The 21,107-nt window shown below is 39.8% G+C and overlaps 1 protein-coding gene across 3 annotated transcripts in view; it reads right to left on the bottom strand.

Moving 5' to 3' along the window:
* LOC122549783 (rap guanine nucleotide exchange factor 5-like) overlaps positions 1–21,107 on the bottom strand; it is a 179,898-nt gene that overhangs the window by 50,054 nt on the left and 108,737 nt on the right. For all 3 annotated transcript variants that reach the window (XM_043689809.2, XM_043689811.2, XM_043689810.2), the window contains one exon: positions 9,342–9,420. In XM_043689809.2, the coding sequence (XP_043545744.2) occupies positions 9,342–9,420 (79 nt within the window). The remainder of the gene's footprint in view (positions 1–9,341; positions 9,421–21,107) is intronic.

The raw sequence follows: 21,107 nt of genomic DNA, 5'->3' as shown, positions 1-21,107 counted from the left end.
TTGGTTAGTAGCTCCTGTAACTACATTCCTCAATGGAGCACAGGGATTATCAGTGGACATGACACCAAAAACAAACAAAATGACCAGGAGATTCACAAAGAACTTCCCAATTAGGGATGGGCAATTAGTTTGCTAATGATGCCCACGTCCCACTTAAAAATGCAGAGCGGTTGTCGGAATCATGCAAAAGGAGAAAAATTCACAAAATTTTAATCAGTGCCCTTTAAAATATGAATTTGTTCAAAAGAAATGATAATCTCTCCTTGTACCGCCCAGTACCCAAGGGCAAATTGAGCCTATAATTGTGTCTGCTAAGAAATAGCTAACCATGTTGTCCTAAATTAATGACATTGTCTTACTTTGTGCTAACTGCAGGAATTGTAGCCAGTTACACTGCATATCGTAACAAGATTTTCCACTAAATGCAGTCATCCTCTTAACACCTGGAGAAGGGCACAAGTTCAAAGACTTTGCTTGTTGGAAACAAAATGATTTACTAACGACACTGGCAGTTTCTGGGTATCAAAGAAACAACATGTTTCCTGCCACTAATTTTGCTGTCTCTTACCTTTTCAGAGGATATTAGTTTCCAAACTGTATTAATGCAATGAATGTGCAACCATTCTGCAAATAATAGGAGCTTCAGAATGTAAATTTGGTCTCTGTATTAGCTTATTTCATTCACTACACAGGGATTTGGCAGCACTGAGCTTACAATGTTTAACTTTGGAATTAGACATTAGCTCAATATTGTATGCTCTCTTGGCCTTTACTTTTTCTCTCTTAAATGTGCTGAATCTTAGTGAGTTAATGATCCACTAGCATTAGCCACACTGTGGTACCTAAAATAAATAGCCATGCTTCATATAGCCAAGTAAACAACGAGTGATACAGACTCAACAACCATCAAGAGGCATCCTAGCAAAGCCAACCCAATTCTCATTCAAACATTCACACTTTCTGACCAGCAATCACTTATGTTTATGGGGAACAGAAACCTTTTGGCACTTAGATGAATGTTGGCACTGACGAAGATTAGTGAAAGAAGCATGGGCTAAGGAGGAGATCGGGGACTCTCCTGGTCAGAATTTCACACTGGGCAGTGCTTTCACCATCTCAGTTTGTCTGAGCAATGTGGGCTATGATGAGACTTGCCACAGAATTGGACAAGTCGATAAGTGATGACCATCTCAGTGTTGGAAGCCTCTTGTTCCAACTTTTATGGGTTTTTTTAAGAGTTGTGGTGTGTTTCTTGCTAATTATCAATTGAGTGGGTATTATTGCTTATTAAACACTTTGCTGAATACACTTCATTAATATTCCGCTTCCTATCATACGAAATGTGTTAGAATGCTAGCATCAAGAAAATTCAACATGGAAATAACAGCACATATATGGTGAATCCCACTTGCCCCAAAGAACCTCCATTTTGGACACCAACTGCCAACATCTCAGTGCCTGCTCCACAAGCACTTGGCACATACACTCCATGTGCACAAACATTAGCAGCTGGCATTTGCCTGCCTCTAGGAACCCTCATGGCATATCTCTGATCACTTACAGGATGTTCCTGCACTTTGGACTGCACTGGCAACTGTGATGTAATGCTACTGCATGGATACTGTGCTGTCGGGGGCACATTCAGCTCACAGTCTGGACCAAGTTGTATCTCTAGACTCTTCACATGTTCTCATAGCACTCACTCAATCTGAGCTGACCTGGACGTTCGCAGCATCTCTACCTTGCATTGCCTTGCCTTGCCTTTTTGCACATTGTCCCATCATTCAAAAATACAAGACTCACATTACTTGAATCTTGCCTTTCCATTTAGCACAGACATGGAAGCAGGTAGCTTGTCTTGGTTGCCAGCAGGCCTCAGTCAAGTCAAAGGGGCGGTCTGCATTCAGGGGGTCCCGACACAGTAAGACAATGGTAGCCTTTGATACCAGTCCAGGACGTTGGACTGGTCAGTCAGCCAATGGAAGGTACTCAGAGTCAGGATGGCCTCCCAAAAAGGGAGGAAGGCCATTCACCTTCTTTTGCCAGTGCCGAGCAATCCTCTTCTGAATCCGGGTGGCAACCTCAAACCAGCTTGGCATGGCCTAGTGTCACGGATTCTTTTCCTAGTCCTGAGGGAAAGAGGAAATCTCAACTCTGCACCATCCCAGACAACATGAGGTTCCAAGCCCCTACCCTGGTGAATGACAACTCCCCCCTGTCTGCGTATGATAGGAACGGTTTAGCTCAATAACCTAATAGCAGCAGAGAGTTGAGAAAGAAAGTGGCAAGGTAGAACAGAATGTCATGAGCATAGCTGTGAAAACGAAGAACACTTTCAGAGGAGGGTGCCATGGGCTTGTATGTGGATGGGAAATTCAGAAGGCCAAGGCTGGATCCTTGGTGCATTTCTGAGGTAATAACGTGGGAACAGGAAGAAGTGTGAACGCTGGCTATGATTGAAAAGATAAGAATGGAATCAGGCAAGATCAGTCCCAGTCAGTTAGTCCACAATGGTAAAGCACTATGCAAGGATGGTGTGGTCAACTGTGTCAAAGGCTGTCAATAGGCTGAGAAAGGCCAGGAGTCACAGTTTATTTTTGTAATAGTCACATGGGATATCAAGAGCCATTTCACCTTGATGACAAAAAGGGAAGCGAGAGAGGGGAGAGTATCTTGCAGCGATGGTGGACCCAAGGGTTGGCTTCTTGTGAAGTGCAATCACAGCCAATTTAAGAGAGACAGAAACAGCACCTAAACAGAGGGCACCATTAACAATATTAACTAACATGGGGACCAAGAAGAAAACATGGGTTGACAGATTAGTGGAAATATTGGTACAAGATGAACACAAAGGCCATGTGGGCAGGCAGGAGAAAGGTAGGGTAGGATGTGAGTTCAGGACTGAGGAAGAATACATGACCTTCAGACAAAGTTTGACCCAGTCGGTGGGTGAAGGGAGGAATGCATCCAATCAGATGACTGCCATTCCAATGACAAAGAGGCCCATGATGCTGTGCCTCCCCAACCTCAGCCACCTTTGGAGATGCTGGGGCCAGGGAGTGAGTGGGGGACAAAGAACAGGCATCCAAGATGACAAGTTCCTTTTGAGAAAGTAGGTCAGGGGTCATCTCAGCATCCTGGGACAATCCAGGAACAGTCAGCTATACTAGCAGATGAGAGTAAGATCTGACTGTGCCCTAAGCAACAGTCCAGTCTGATATGGCACCTGGTGTACATCTCAGTCATCTGCCATATCCCTTCAGACCTGGGTCTCCATACTCACAGCAGCATTGATGAGAGCTGCACTGGGAAATTGTCTTGGCAATCATGTGGATTGTCAGAGGTCTTGAGCTGTTATTGTTTAACTTTTTGTTTTATCTTTCACACTTCTCAGCCATATGTGATACTATTTTTGTATCCAAAAATGCTCTTTCAACAAAGTGGCTAAGTAAAGTTACTGGCAGCCTATTCTAATGTTGTTCCATCTGCTGGCCAATTGCAAAGTACAAACACAGGCAGATCTCACTTATGGAAATACATACGACAGAGGAAACGTGGCTGTTTATAAACCTTTCAGATCGCCAACAATTCAGTGGCTCTTATGTCAAAAGACAAAACCTCTGTTTAACAAGTTACCCAATTCTGAAAATCATAGCCCATGAAATACAAGCAGCAACCTCAACTGACAGCTTAAATGACTAGCGACAAATGAGGAGTTGCTGGGGTTCTCTCACATTTTATACTATTATATTGTTAAATATAAACATACATCAAAACTGTTTCATTGTAGTTTTGGTATAATACAGTATACAATTAGTATATCAGAGGAGCAAAGAAACAATAGATGTACAGTTTGTTTCTTTGAAACTGTTCAGAGAATGTTTTTACATTAATGGTACTTTATATCATAAACCATTACTTCTTGTAAACATACTGACTTTGAAATTCTTTGGAGTTTTTGGATGAGGGTTAAGTAGTAGATGTAGTTTGCATGAATGTCAGAAAGGCTTTTGACAAGGTCACAGATTGGAAACTGATAAAGGAGGTAAAAGCTCATGGAATCCAGAGTAACGTGGCAAGTTGGATCCAAAATTGGTTTAGTGGCTGGCGACAGAGGATGGTAATAGAAAGTCATTTGTGCGACTGGAGCCCAGGGTGCAGGTGGCGTGCCACAGGGATCAGTGCTGGTTCCCCTATTGTTTGGGATATTCATAAATGATATAAATGAAAATTTGGAGGGTATAATAAGTAGGTTTGCGGATGACAAAGATCGGCTGGGCAGTTGACAGTGAAGAAGGAAGTCTTACAAAAAGAGTATAAATAGATTGGATGGGCGGAACAGCAGCAAAAGGAATTTAACCCTGATAAATGTAAGGTGATGCACTTGGGAATTAGTCACAAAACAAAGGGGTACTCAATGACTGACAGGACATAGGAAGTTCAAAAGAACAGATGGATCTTGGGACGCTTGTCCATAGATGTCTGAAGGTGGCAGGTCAGGTTAATAGGATGGTTAAACAGGAATACAGGATACTTGCCTTTCGCAGTTGTGGCATAGATTATACAGCAAAAGCAGGAAGGTTATGTTGGAGCTGTGTACGATTTTGGTTAGGCCACAGCTAGAGTACTAGGTGTAGTTTGGTCACTGCATTATAAAGGAGGATGTGATTGTACTGAAGGGAGTGCAGAGCAGATTCACCAGGATGTTGACTGGAATGGAGCATTTCAGCTATGAAAAGGCTGGATAAGCTCAGGCTGTTTACTTTGGAGTAGAGAAGGCTAGGGGTTGGGAAGTGGGGGGGAGAAAGGCAGGAACCTGATATAGAGGTGTATAAGATAATAAAAGACATATTTCGGGTAGACAAGCAGCAGCTGTTGCCCTTAGATGAAGGGTCAAGAAAAGAGGATGCCTATCTAAATTGAAAAGCATTAAGTTGAGAGAGGATTTGAGGAGACCATCTTTTTATCCAGAGGATGGTGGGTGTCTGGAGTGCACTGCCTGGAAGGATAGTCGAGACCAATCTTTTAATAGGTACACTTGAATTGTCATAACAATCAAAGCTATGCATCTCGTGTGGGAAAGTGGGATGACTAAGATAGTTGGGTCTTTTTGGTGGTACAGACTCAATGGGCCGAAGGGTACTGTATGATTCTATGAACTCAATGAAATCATCCTTGTGCCCACCACAGGTTTAGCCTAGGTTAGACATATCTACTCAATACAGCCAAACGGCCAGATTAGTGAGAGTTTAATTGGACTGACTGATACTGCATTCACAGTCTATTACACCTTGAAAACCTATCATTCATGGGGGAGACAACAGCTAAACAAAACAATACTTATAATAAAGGTAGTTGAAGATCCTTATTCTAGAATTCTTTGAGAAGTAAATAATCACCAGTTAGTGGTTGGAATGATGTGTGTTAGAAAACTGTCTTTAAGTCATGCTTATGACGCTGAATTCAAACCAAATAGATGGGTTGGAATGTTTTGTCTCTCTAACAGTTCTTAATGGCCATCAAATGAAATGTAGCTAGGAGACATTCACTATCCTGGAGTCCACAATTCTAAACTAACTATGTATGTGTTTTGTTTAATCAACCTCAATTAAACACAGCCTGTAAGAGAAAAGCAGAAAGAACTGAAATAATGGGGTTGATGAAATTGTTGCTAGGATTATGAAAACCATTAGAGAAGTGAAATTTAGCAATTTGAGACAAGTTACTTTCTCAATTTTCTTGTTTGGTTTCCCCTCTGCCTTCCACCTCCATTTAAAATATTTATTGTGCGTGAGTTTCTCATGCCTGCTTTCTGCACTACCTAATGATGTTCAAATGACTGAGTTCCTTTCATGTCTGTTCATTACGTTCCTGAGTTGATGTTTATAACAATGTAGTGGTGTTGCCAACCCGCTAAAGCCTTGTTTGATGTCCAGTTACTAACAAAAACAATTCACATTTATACAGGGCTGTGAATATAATTAATGTTGTAAGGTGCTTCACAAGAGCTCCAAACAAAATTTGACACCAAGCCACATAAACAGACATTAGGACAAGTAACTAAAAACTTTGTTAAAAAGGTAGCTTAAAGGAGGGAAGAGAGGTAGAGGTGGAGAGGTATAGGGAGGTAATTCCGGGGCTCAGAGGTATAGACAGCTGAAGACATGGTTATCAATGGGAGAGTGAAGGATTGTAATGGCCAGAGTGGAAGAGCACAGATATTCTGGGAGGTTATTGATCTGGAGGAGGTTACACAGTAAATGAGAAATGAGGCTATGGAGGAGATTTGAAAGCAATACGAAGAATCTTAAAATAAGCCATTACTCAACTGGGAGCTGTAATGTGTAATTAGGCAAAAGAGCAAAATGTGAACAGAACTTGGAGAAAGTTAGGACATGGGCAGAGTTTTCAATAAGCTCAGTTGCTTTGTTTTCCATCTGGCTGGCGTCAGCGCTATCTATCTTGTCTATTACTCTCCCACTTTCCCAATACTTCAGTGAAATTTTAGGCTGGATTAGATGCAAAGTTTCTCATGTGGGGCTGGCTCTAACTCAGGCTAAGGGTATCACCATTAAACTTTGGCTGACATCTTAACCAGGTAGTAACGACCTGTTACATGTCACCAGTATTTTCTTCTTTTAACTCCGGTTTCCAGAATTTGGAAGTCTTTTACTGCTAACTTTAAAAGGCCATAGGACTGGTTAGCATGGGAAGAACATCAACCATATTCATCTCATGGGAAATGCATGTATGGTACATCAAGAGCATACATTAAGAACATTTCCGAACTGACAGCCAGACTACTGCGACCACTAGGACTCATAACAGCACACAAACCAACAGCCACTCTCAGACAACAACTCACCAGGACAAAGGACCCGATACCCAGCATGAGCAAAGCCAATGTAGTGTACAAAATCCCACGCAAGGACTGCACAAAACACTACATAGTACAAACAGGAAGACAGCTAACGATCCGCATCCATGAACACCAACTAGCCACGAATCGACACGACCAGCTATCCTTAGTAGCCACACACGCAGATGACAAGCAACATGAATTTGACTGGGACAACACTACTATTATAGGACAAGCCAAACAGAGAACAGCCAGGGAATTCCTAGAGGCATGGCACTCATCCACAGATTCAATCAATAAGCACATCGACCTGGACCCAATATACCGGCCACTGCAACTGACAGCTGGAACTGACAACCGGAAGCGGCAGATTCAAACCGCTACAAATGCTGGAGGAAAGATCACAGAAGCGCTTCACAGGAGCCTCCCAAGCACTGAGTATGTCACCTAGACAGGGGACGAAATGTCTGCAATACAAATTCCCAGCTCGGCGAACAGAACCACAACAACGAGCACCCGAACTACAAATCTTCTCCCAAACTTTGAACAGGCAGCAAATGCCAGTAGCATACCTTGAGCTGCAGAATTCTTCTTTAATGAATGTTTCTGTATTATGAAGCAATTGTATTTTTTGTTAACTTTAATTTTATAGTGTCCCACTTTATTGACAAGAGAAATGTAAAACAAAACAGCAAAAGGGAATCCTGATAGTAAGTTCACAGCTTCCTCATCACTTGATAAATTTGCATTGCTTAGAGTCAATACTAAAGGACAATACCAAGTCAGTTCATGTCCATAATATTCTGCTGAGACTGCGTGCAGTACATGATGTGTTGTGTCAGGGAGTAACAGCAGCTTTCAAAGGTCCCCTGGTCAATATTAAAGATAGTCTACTACAGACAGTTTGAAGTAGGCAGGAACAGGAAAACAAGGCAGTGTGGATCGTATTTCAGGACGCAGCTGTGGAGTCCTGCAAGGAAGTGTGCTTTGTTTTGGAGCTGAGCCACATTCTCTGGTGAACTACAACATGGAAGGAAGTGGAGCAAAGAACCATTATTTGTTTGCGGCAAGAGATTGGATAAGGAAAGATCTACTGCTCAATGTGCAGAGCACTGGACCAGAATGGTGCTGTCACAGAGACAGCAAAGAGTGTTTGAATTACCAGCTTAGAAATTATGTAATTCATAGCTTCACATTTAAGATGGTTATCGTTATTGTTATTGATCTGTGAGCATTTGTTTTGACACCACAATATCCATTGTTTGGCCTAGAAAGTCTTGTGGTCAGACAGTTATTGAAACAGTCTCGTTTGAAATTTTATCTAGTCAATGCAGAATCTGTGTCTCTGCTTAGTTTGTGGGAATTGCCCTGGAAATTGAAGATTTTGATTGGCATCTCCCTTGAGCGTGGAAAGGCCTACTAAAGTAAGAGAATTCTGCCTCACTTAAGATAATAGTTAATCCTGAAAAGTTAGGGGGATTAAAAAGCTATTCTAACTCCTTAAGTGATCCTGCCAACCAGTTTGCCACTGATCTCCCCTAAGACTACAACTCCCCTGACCCCTACATCTTTCAGACCCCCTGACAACTATCTCCCGACCTGACACCATTGTTGCCAATCCAACCCGCCTATACAAGCCCCATCAATCCATCTCTGGTAAACCTAACCTCCTGGGCCAACACTCAGAGGCCCAATTTCCCCAGGCCAGCCTGAATCCCCTCCCAGCTGACTCAACACTGCCTACAGAGCAACACTGCTGCTGCCCCAGCAACACGACCCACATCCAAAACTCTGAACCCACCTGAAGCACTCCATCACTTACCTGGCATTTACCACCTGGCATCCTGGAACCCTACCTGCCTGGCAACCTACTCACCTGACACCCTGGCACACTACCCCTTACCAATCCACCTGCCACCCTATCTCCTTACTCACTTACATTTCCTCAGTCTCTACCAGAGTCTCTTTGCAACCATTAACTCCTGAAATGCTGCAGAGAGTTTGTAAAAAGAGGAAGTCGGTCTGTAACTCTACTCTTGCACTGAGTGGATTTCCCTTGGCTATTTCTGGCGAACATATTTGGGATTTTGGCCGGATATATCAAAACTATGTAGGGGCATGTTTTTAAAACTACCCACAGAAAGCCAAGCTGCCATTAGAATATCAGGGCCATTAATTTTCAAGTGTAAAACATGTAGGAAACTACACTTGTTACATTATAGGTTGGTTCTATGAATATTATTGTACTGTATAAACTACCGAAAACAACATAAAATAAATTGAACATAAATGATACAAAAGCTCTATTTTTAGGTTTCTGACTTAATAATGCACACTCAACTAAGGTAAATATTTCAATCCCCTTGAGGGATTGTGGTGGTGCCTGTCCCTGTGGAAAGATATTTGACAAATAGCTTCATAACTATAATCATTCTTTACTTATTTGTTGCTTTGCAGTCTCTGCAAAAACCTGAAAGGATATTGTCTCAGTAATGCATGACACAAGTCATTGGTTGACATGAAGACTGTGTATGTGAGAAGAAAATCATCCAGCAAGATATCTGCAAAACAAAACTTTGTTAAGCTGAGGTATCTGAGTATTAAATCTTTGAATGGTGAATTATTCTGTTCACAAAATATCTGAACACCAACATTTCAATGACTACTTCCTTTTCCTGTTCTTCAGCAGACTAATTGATCACTATTGACTTCTCACAAAACCATGTATAATAACTGAGAAATAAACTCAGAAGTCTCTGTTTTACACACTTCTTTTTACCTAAAATCATACACTGCTCCAAAATATTATCTGGCACTCAAGTGCACCTGTAAACTTCATTTCATATTGAGACCTATTTTTCCTCTTATGAGCAAGATGTTTCTATTAAAACTGATAAACTCAGGTTAAGGCTATCATTTGGTCATTATCTAAATATTTTGCAGAAATTGGCAGTTAAAAGAAAACTTTTAAGAGGTGCAATGCCTACTTTAAATTAAAACAATTTCTTGGAACAACACACCTTAATAATTAGAGTCAACTTCTAATAAATGTGGTGAATATTTGCAAAAGAAAATGACATGCATACTTGAATTACAAAACAGCTTCAATGATATTTTACAGAGAAGGCTTCTTAGCCCAGTGTTGTGACCGCTAACAGGTCATGGTTGACTACAGCTAAGTAGATTAGATTCCCTACAGTGTGGAAACAGGCCATTTGGCCCAACAAGTCCACACCAACCCTCCAAAGAGTAACCCACCTAGGCCCATTTCCCTGCATTTACCCCTGACTAATGCACCTAACACTATGGGCAATTTAGCATGACCAATTCACCTGACCTACACATCTTTGGACTGTGGGAGGAAACCAGAGCACCTGGAGGAAACCCAGACAGATACGGAGAGAATGTGCAAATCCACATAGACAGTCACCCAAGGCAGGAATTGAACCTGGGTCCTCGACGCGGTGAGGCAGCGATGCTAGCCACTGTGTCGAATGTCCATCAAATGATTTTACAAGAACTTTTGTTTTTGAGTCCTTTATCATAAACTGTTTGCTCGCTGAGTCAGCTAGAATGAGAAGTAAGTACACCATTATTTTGTTTTCACTGAATGCCAAGAGAAATTTGTATGAAAAGCACTTGTTGAATATACTGCTCAAATATTTGTTCAGTTTCTATGCTTAACATTTTGGGAAAATTGATTTTTACTTTATTCGCTATGGAATTGGGCATCGCAGACCAAGTCAGCATTTATTAGTCATCCTCCATTTCCTCAAAGGAGGCAGCAGTGAATTGCCTTTTTGAACTGCTGCAGTCCATGAGATGTAGGACAGCCACATTGCTGATAGGCAGGATTTTGCCTCAGCGACATTGAATGAATGGCGACATAGTTCCGACTCAGGATGATATGTGGCTTAGGCAAGATCACTAGGTAGTGGTGGCCCTTCTAGATGGTATAGATCACAGGTTTGGGAGGTGCTGCTAAAGGAACCTTAGCGAGTTACTGCAATACGTCTTGTGGATGGTACACACTGCAGCCAGTGCTGAAGGAAATGAAGCCAAGGACTTCAAGAGATGTTTCGATTATCCACTTGACACTTCTGGCTAAAGATGAATGCCTTTTGCACTGATGGGTCAATGGGGCTGAAAAATGATGGATGAAGTTTAATTTGGATAAATACGAGGTATCGCATTTGGATAAAATTAACAAGGGCTGGACTTATACAATTAATGGTAGATCTTGGGCAGTGTTGTAGAAGAGGGACCTACAGGTACATAATTCTTTGAAGTTTGCATCACATGTAGACAGGGTGTTTAAAAAGGTGTTTAGCACACTTGACTTCATTGCTCAGTCCTTTGAGTATAGGAATTGAAAAGTAATGTTGAGATTGTACTGGACATTGCTGTAGAAGAGGCCTCACCACTATGTCCAGTTCTGGTCACCCAGTTACAGGAAGGATATTATTAGAGAGGGTTCAGAAGAGATTTACACGGACGTTGCTGGGTATGGACGGTTTGAGTTATAAAGAGTAGTTGGATAGATTGGGACATCTTTCACTGGAGGATAGGAGGTTGAGAGGTGACTATATGGAGGTTTATAAAATCATTAGGGACATAGTTAGGGTTAATGGTAGGTGTTCTGAGGAAGAGACACTGGACTCAAAATGTTAACTCTGATTTCTCTTTACAGTTGCTGAAAGGCCTGCTGAGCCTTTTCAGCAATTTGTTTTTATTTCTTTAATCTAACCTGTTGGTTGTGAGATTGCTTAGGCCTGTCTTTTGCATGCCACTTCCACTGCTAAGCCTGTCTTAATATAAATCAGTAAAGTCCCAATATCTACCCTGGGGAACTCCTCTACAAATCTCTCTCCAGCCTGAAAAGTATCCATTAACCATTACTCTCTATATCCTATCACTGGGCCAAAGTTGTATCAGGTTGCTACAGACCCTTTTACTCTGAGCTATCCCTTTTCTCACATCGCTTTTCTGACACTGTACTGAAAGTCATTTGAATGTTCACGTATACCACTGCAATAGCTTTGCCTTCATCAATCCTCTCTGTTATCTCTTCATAAAACTCCAGCAACACAGCTTTCCCTCAAGAATCTATGCTGGCTCTCCTTGATTAAGCCACAAATTCTGTGTGACAATTAACTCCATCTCAAAATTATTGTTCCTAGAAGTTTCCCCACCATTGAAGCTGAACAGACTTGCCTATAATGGTTGAGCGTATTCTTCTAGTTTCAGATAAGGCCGTTAGGTTTATGATTTTCCAGCCCTCTAGCACCATTGCCTGAGCTCAGGGAAGACTGAAGGATTTTGGCCAGTGCCTCTGCCATTTCTATTTTCACTTCCTTCAATGGTCATGGATGCATCTAATCAGTGCTGGCCAATAGCTTATCCAACTTCCTCCTTCATCAATTTTGAGTTTCCTGATCTAACCCTGTGGTCTGGGGAACATCTGCTTCTGTAGTAAAGACAGATGCACAATCTTCACTTCGTACCTCAGCCTTTCCCCACCTCCATGCGGAGATATTTTTGCTTGCTAATCAGCCCTTCTCTTCCTTTTACCATCCTTCTACGGTTTATGGGCTTACAGATGTAACTGATGTAATATAGAGAACATGGCAGTGTGAGATAACGACCAGATGACCAGTTTATTTAAGGATAAATATTATCCGATGTTTTGGAGAGAACTCCTCCAATATTTATGGAATCATTAATGCTCAGCTAAGAGGGCAGACAGAACCTCGATTTACTGTCTGGTTCAAGTGTTGCATTGGAGTTGCTTAGCATTAGACATTTTCTTCATAATGCTAAACTGGCTGTTGGCACCGGAATAAGGTATTGATTTCTCTGCTAGTTCAATAATGAAATTAATTTTTTTACTGCTTTGAAGCCGAACATTACTGAAAGCTGACAGTATGATGAAAACACCTTTTTTGAGCTTTACTTGTCTGAGAGAAGTAAGAAGCATCATTTCACTCCAAGTAGGAATTTGATTCTTAAAACTGTTTCTTTTCCAAATAGTCGTTAAATTCAAATAGGTTAGATTATTGCAAGACATTGCTTGAAAGACATCACTTGACGGAAGTGCCACATACGGTTTTGACCAGACATGCCATCACTTCTGCTGCGTATGCATTAGGTCTGTCCACTTAAACCCAATTACATTTTCTCTGCAATTGCAAAATGTTATCAGCCTGCCCAGGACTGCCTGAGGCAAATGCACTCCGTGAATTTCTCCTGTGGGCAACCAAATGTGACAATTAGAACTTCTAACTCTTGTCCATGATACATGTACGTCCTTTACACTTTGCAATTATAGTTACTATCATATAAGCTATTGCAAAATTAACAAACGGTGTGCCAAACTGTTACTAAAATGGTTTCCGAAAATGAAATACTGATAGTTGCTAACAGGAACAGCAGAAAAGGGACAATTCCATTTTACAATCAAACGCGAGTCCAAAAATGACGGGTGGAAAAAGAACAGTTAAGTCTTCCAAGCTTGCCCCACCCATAATGACTAAACCTTTCTCACCACTCTCCGAGCAGAGGCAAAAAAAACAGAAAAGCCCATTATCATAAAAGGGAAAACTTACTCTCGAAAATTCCCCAAACTCCTCAGGCACTCAACTCGAGATTAGGACTGGCAGATATTGGTAATGCTGCTACAAACACAGATCAGCAAAATCCTCGGAAAACCAGGAGTAGCCCCACAGAAATTTACTTTCTAAAACTTAGAACATCTGGAAGGCTAATCACCCATAGTTCTAAATGGTTACTTCATTTTAATCTTCCTCTTCTTTCAATCATTTCTTTTCTCAAGGTGTTGCCAGACGACAGTAGCACACAGGTTGTGAATCATTCTCCAACATTTTGCGAATGTAGCCTCAAGTGAGCCTGGATGATGAACATCAGCAGGATATTTGACTATGGATGAATGAAAGCTTAGCCTAATCCTCACATGATGCCTATCACGTGCTGGATAATGATCAGGATCAGGAAGTACGGTTAATATCGACCCCAGGGTGACTGAAACAAGTTTGGGCACCTAGTCCAACCAGAATTAAATGGCTGAATTCAGGATAGATGATGGATTCAATTTGCTCTCAATGGATCAGTATCCCATTGCTGAGGCTGCCCTGGAGTTGAAAATGTAACACATTCAATCTAGTCCAACATCAGCAGACCACATGCACACTCAGCACTTGGCATATTGTTAGAATTTGAGAGGCCAATACTGTTATCATGTTTTTATTCATTCAATTAATCTCTCATCAGCTACTATTTATCAAAAAAAGATCTGAACTGTTACACAGTGGTGTTGTTATGAAGATTTTTAATCACTTAACTGTAATCATTATTTAGGTCTGAATGAGTGAAACCTACATTGTCAGCTTAAACAAGAATATTTCATAAGTGTGGAAAGTTTTGTAAATGAAAATCAGATAATATTTAATATGAATTATGGCTAAATAACAACACGGTCATAAGAGACCAGTAAAGGTCACGTCAGAGGGTTGCTTTTCAGACTGGAGGCCTGAGATCACTAGTGTGCCTCAAGGAACAGTGGTGAGTCCACTGCTTTTTGTCATTTATATAAATGATTTGGATATGAACATAGGAGGTATGGTTAGTAAGTTTGATGATGACGACACCAAAATTGGCAGTGTTGTGAATAGGGAAGAAGGTTACTTCAGAGTACAATAGGACCTTGACCAGATGAGCCAATGGGCCAAAGAGTGACAGGTGGAGTTTAATTTAGATAAATGCAATGTGCTGCATTTTGGAAAGGCAAATCAGGGCAGGACTTGTACACTTAATGGTAAGGTCCTGGGAAGTGTTGCTGAGCAAAGAGACCTTGGAGTGCAGGTTCATAGTTCCTTGAAAGTGGAGTCGTAAATAGACAAGAGTGAAGGCGGCATTGGGTACACTTTATGTAATTAGTCAGTGCATTGAACATAGGAGTTAGGATGTCATTTACAGATCTACAGAACATTGGTTAGGCCACTTTTGGAAGGCTGCATGCAATTCTGACCTCCATCCTATAGGAAGGACGTTGTGAAACTTGAAAGGGTTCAGAAACTATTTACAAGGATGTTGCTAGGGTTGGACCTATAGGAAGAGGCTGAATAGGATGGGATTGTTTTCCCTTGAGTGTTGGAGCCTGAAGGGATGACCTTGTAGAGGTTTATAAAATCATGAGGGGCATGGATAGGGTAAATAGACAAAGTCTTTTCCCTGTTGTGGTAGGAGTCCAAAACTAAAGGGCATGAGTTTAAAGTGAGAGGGGAAAGGTTTAAAAAGGACTTAAGGGGCAACTTTTGCAGCAGACAGTGGTGCGTGTATGGGATGAGCTGCCAGAGGAAGTGGAGGAAGCTGGTACAATTACAACATTTAAAAAGCATCTGGATGGGTATATGAATAGGAAGGATTTAGAGGGATATGGACCAAATGCTGGCAAATGGAACTCGATCAGTTCAGGATATTAGGTCAACACAGAGGGTCTGTTTCTGTGGAACAAAGGGTCTGTTTCTGTGCTGTATATCTCTATAACTCTATATAATGGTTGCTGGGAAAAGTACTAAAGAGCTCCTGGTGTAATGGAACTGAATCATAACAGTGAACCAATATCCAGGGAGAAAAGTTCAGGAGAAAAATACACAAAAATACTTCCTTCGAACCTGGCAATAATGTATTTGAATGTTAGCATATTGATGAAATATGAATGTGAAAATGAAAAATTACAGGATTTATGTTCCAAAGAAAAATAGGAACAGCCAATAAATTAGACCATACTGTTTCCTTTTTTAATTAGTCGTACTCATAGGTTTAAGAGATTGTCTTCAGTTCGAAGGTACCAGTACAATAAGGCCTGAACTTAGGAGAACAGAAAATGCACCAGAGCACTACATAAAGGCTGAAATGTTGAATGTGTGGTACAGATTAATGCTTTTGGAACAACTCTGTATAAATAAAGTTCTGACAATGAGACATTCTTTTGATTTACAGCAGTTACCCTCTAACAGTAGATTAATTCACCCACTAAAGATTTCACAAACCATATTGATGTGTGATTATTTAACTTAACGTTTAATGATCATGCAATTCAGAGGCTATGCTGTAGTGTAGAATGGAGTGAAAAACATGTTGGCAAAAGCCCAATTGTTCTTCATTGATCGACGAGAAAAATGCTGGTTGTGCCTTAAGGTACTAATAGTTAAGTGAAGAGTTTGAACTCTATATTCAGGACTGTTGGATTATTCCTGCTGTAACCTGCAAATCCTCTGAAGATTGCATTGTATTATAAACAAGTTAAAACATATACCAATATGCTCTGGTAAATTAAATATTAGGTTAGATAGGCCAAACTAACAACATATTAAGATTTTATATCCTACTGCTTTTGTTAAACACCAAGCAAACATAGTAATAAAACATGCTTCCATCTCAATCATTTAATATTTTTCACTGTTTCTTAAAAAGATCAGCTCCTTATCCATAAATGAAAAATTTACATGACTTTTTTGATGCAATATCAAATCAAATAATGAGCAATAAAAATCTTTCTAATTGGATGCTGCAAATACAAATGGAAGTTTTAAAGACAGTCATTGTCTCATCAAATTTCCATAGCCTTTACCTGGGATGTCTATGAAGGAGGTGAACAGGGGTGAACTGTTTGCACAGCAGAGAAGAAAAGAAAGCTGAGAAAGACTTCTGTGGTACAATAGTCATTAGCAGCTTAAACATTATGAATTCAAATAAGATTATGGCAAAATCTAATTTAACTGGCAGTAGGGAAAACCTGCACAAACTGGAATTCCAATTTGTTTACTTGTAGCTTTTAAGCCCGACCTGCATTTGACTCCAGTCCTCCACTACACGGCACAAAAGAAGCAGCAGCCATTAATACAACTTGAAATAGAAGGGCACATGGTGAGGAATATATGGCATTGAGTGAATTTAAGATGGAGATAGCTAGCTTCTTGATTAGTAAGCAGATCAAAAGGTTACAGAGAGAGTGTAGGAGAATGGGCTTAAGAAACATCAGTTGTGATCAAATGGTGGAGTAGATTCGATGGGATGAATGACCTAATTCGGTTTCTCGATTTTGGTCTTATAAAGGAAGAATAGTTAGGAATATACATTGAAATATACAAATAAACAGAAGCATAAGTAAATGGATTGTATTCAGATATGAATAAAACAGGAGAGGAATAAGAAAAATTCAGGTAGGTTTGTAAGTTCCTTTAAATTTGATCGCCCAGCTATGACATAGGTGTCATACAATATGCTTAGTCAGAACAAGGGAATACAAAACAATGGAAGCAACTTACGAAGTGATTAAAATTTGCAGATATATCACTGTCTTGCATGAATTCACTAGATATGTGAATATCACCATTAATTATATTTATAGTAATCTGAAAAATACATTCATAATACGTTCAAAACTTATAACTAAATTAACTTTTTGGGGTGACTTTAAGTGTTTATTTTTAGCCTTAATATCGGAGAAATCATGGAAATCAGTAGATACCAGTAAGTAGTAGTACTTTTAACATTATTAGACATCTAGAAAAAAAAAGAAACTGATTGATTTAAACTAAATGAAAATGTACAGATATTTACAAATCACTTTGGGGGGGGTGGGGGGAGTGAAATATAAATGTGCAAAAAATCAAATAATAGAAAGCCAAGTCCACCTAGAAATTACATATCTTCTGTGCATAACCTAGAGATTAAATTAACATGTTTTGGCTGCTCAGTTGCTTAGACGCTAACCTGTGCTCTCCCTACACCTCTCATCTCTCTTCACATTGCACATTAATTTTATAGAGCCCTTTAATGTAAGTTGTTATGTTTAGCTCACATACCTCTTTAAATTTCTCTCAACCTATCATTTTATCTGTGTTAAAAGCATATGAAACTACTTGAAACTCTGAATTCACATTACCAGCACAAACATATTAAATCAACAGTGTGTACTAACAGTTAACATCACGCATTTTGTTTCCACTTGTTATAAAGCAATTCTTGAATTAAAACACAACGTAGCTTGCTTTCACCACAATCTTGGAGCTATGGAATGCAGATATCTCCATATAGAAGCAATCAGCACTTGGCAATGACTTTTGAAACATAGCAAAATATGTACATCTTATTCAAACCATTAACGTAAATATACTGAAGGCACAAATAGCTTTCAGAAATATGATTCAGAAATGAAGTTTGACCACGCAAATCAAGTACTCTGCTAATGACAATGTGTTATACATTCACCTGTTTCCCATATCAAAAAAGGGCAGACAGGCCATGGAATGATTACACTTTATACAATTGACTGAGCTTGAAAGCAACTGTCATTCAAGAGGAATCACAATCATTCAATTTGTCAAAGTGTAGTCTAGTTTAAAGATGTTACTGTGGAACAAAAACCTCTACATTTTTCTATGTTTCTTACTGAGCTCAAAATATCACCTCATTATTGATAATACAGCAACATCTCCTAGAAATGAAGGTAAAAAGATTAGAGTAATTAAAATTAACAGATTTGCTGTCAAAGGGACCTAGATGAGAGTGGTTTTCAATTTACATTTGATTGAGCTTGGAGTCAGGGTTCCTTTAATGGAAATTTGGTTAACAATATCTGAATTTCTACATTAGGTAACATCATTTACTTACTTCCCCAGTCTTTGAAATTCTATTTAATATCGCTACACTTATATTTTCTTTCAGTGGTGACTTTACTGTCATGATCTAATATTGATTGGCATCATTACATTCCAACTGGAAACATATGATAGAATTTCAGTGGTATAACTACAAAATTGTCTTATGGGAATAAACTTGCAGGTTAACATTTTATAGAAGTTCTCTTAAGTATTTGTTTATCATTGTATTATATAAATTAAACTACTTTAAAATATTCAACTGGAAATGTAGAAAACATAAAGGTGGATAAATTTCCAGGACCTGATTTAATGTATTCCAGAACATTATGGAAGTATTGGAAGAAATTGCAAAGCCCCCTGCAGAAATATTTGCATCATCTATAACTACGTGTGAGGTTCTCGATGACTAGAGGGTGGCTAGTGTTGTGCCTTTATTTAAGAAAAGTTGTAGGAAGAAACCAGGAAATTGTAGACCCGGGAGTCTGACTTCAGGTGTGGATAAATTGTTGGAGGTGATTATAAAAGATAGGATTTATGGACATTTGGAGAGGCAAATAATGATTAAGGATAGTTAGCACAGTTTTGTGTGAGGAAAATGATGCCTCACAAACTTGACTGAGTTTTTGGAGGAAGTTACGAAAAACATTGATGAGAGCAGAATAGTAGAAGTTTACTTGGACTTTAGTAAAGCCTTTGACAAGGTTCCGTTTGGTAGACTAATTAGTAACGTTAGGTCACATGAGATTCAGGGTGAACTTGCCAATTAGATACATAGAGCAGAGATGTACAGCATGGAGACAGATCCTTCGGTCCAACTCATCCTTGCCAACCAGATATCCTAACCTAATCTAGTCCCATTGACAGAGAGTAATGGTGGAGGGTTACTTTTTGGACTGAAGGCCTGTCGTCTGCAGTGTTCAACAGGGATCGGTTCTGGGTCCTTTTATGTTTGTCATTTATATAGCTGATTTTGATGAGAGTACAGAAGGCATGGTGAGTGTGTTTGCAGACCACACCAAATATGGTGGCATAGTAGACAATGAAAAGGGTGGACTGAAGGGTCTATTTCCATGCTGTGTGTGACTATGACAATGCACAAAACAAAACAGAATATAGAAAACCTGAGCTAGAAGCAATTATGTTAAACACAATTTAGTTGTGCTACTTATAAACAAAAACATTTCAGTAGAGGACAGAATTAATTTGCTTAATCCAATGGCAGAATGTAGTAGTGATATTATATAAATCTTATTCAATGCATTAATTCTGTGCCTGTTTCCTGCAGGAGGCTCCCTTGCAGAATTTTTAAACTCAAAGACAAAGTTGCAAATTTTTAATTCCTAGGTTTCATTTCAATAAAGGAACCCTGACTCCAAGCTCAAACTGTGCTGTCAGGTTTGGTGGACAAGAGTAGCAATTAGATTGGGAGCTCCAGGGCATTGTGGATGCAGAAGAATGCCTGCCTTCAAGTTAGTTTTAAAGAAGGCAACCAACTATAAGAGAGAGAGACCAGCATGAGACTGTTTCTCTTAGCCCACAAAGATTCCATTCGAGAATAAGTGTCGACTCTCATGCTGGTCTCCTCAGGCCATGCAATGCTTTTCACCCAGGTTTTGCTGCCTTATTTGATGTCATGCAATCAATAAGCAGCAGATGCAGCAAACCAAGGAATACAAAAAACCATAATGCCTTATGGAACTCTACAGGGCCACCAATATAGCAACACAATGATTTAAATACATCTCTTTCACTATGTCAATATATGATCCCGCCAAAAGACTTTACATAACCGTGACCTGATAGACTCAGTGGTTAGCACTGCTGTCTCACAGCACCAGGGTCCCAGGTTAGATTCCAGCCTCGGGCAACTGTCTGCGTGGAGTTTGCACATTCTCCCCATGTCTGCGTGGGTTTCCTCTGGGTGCTCCGGTTTCCTCCCACAGTCACAAAGATGTGCAGGTCAAGTGAATTGGCTATGCTAAATTGCCCGTAGTGTTACGTTCATCATTCAGAGGAAAATGGGTCTGGGTGGGTTACTCTTCGGAGGGTCGGTGTGAGCTGAAGGGCCTGTTTCCACACTTTAGGGAACCTCATCATAACCAAACGGGTTGTGCAATACATTCTATAAAATCCTATTGGCATGATTATAAAGTTAAAATTTAATATGGTTTTCCATCAAAATTTTAATAATCATCAGAAGTATTTTAATCTTTCTGTTTTAAGTTTCTTCACTAATTGTACTAGACCCTCTGCTTGGCTCAAAAGTATTTCTTTAATAAGGCTAATAATCAAATTATTGTCTGGCGTAAAATTCATCACCGTTCACCAACAAAGAATGACTTGCATTTGCATTAATTCTGAAGCCAACTTCTTTCAAAGAAATGTACACATAACAACTAGACACAAAATGTTATAGTAATGTAGTTCAGATTTGACCTAAAGAATTGTAGGGTTAATGTTGATGTTTAAAGGTCCGTAATAGCTTAGAAGCTTTTACTCTCTTTAATGGCACTAAAGTACCATTAGGTTTGCAATGCTAGTTTAATTCTGCTCTCTAATTATCA

Source organism: Chiloscyllium plagiosum, unplaced genomic scaffold, assembly GCF_037043375.1.
Source record: "Chiloscyllium plagiosum isolate Xiang-an unplaced genomic scaffold, Cpla_swu_hap1 HiC_scaffold_5, whole genome shotgun sequence".
Classification (NCBI taxonomy): Eukaryota; Metazoa; Chordata; class Chondrichthyes; order Orectolobiformes; family Hemiscylliidae; genus Chiloscyllium; species Chiloscyllium plagiosum.
The sequence above is the reverse complement of the archived record's forward strand: the minus strand, read 5'-3'. Positions and strand labels throughout refer to the sequence as shown.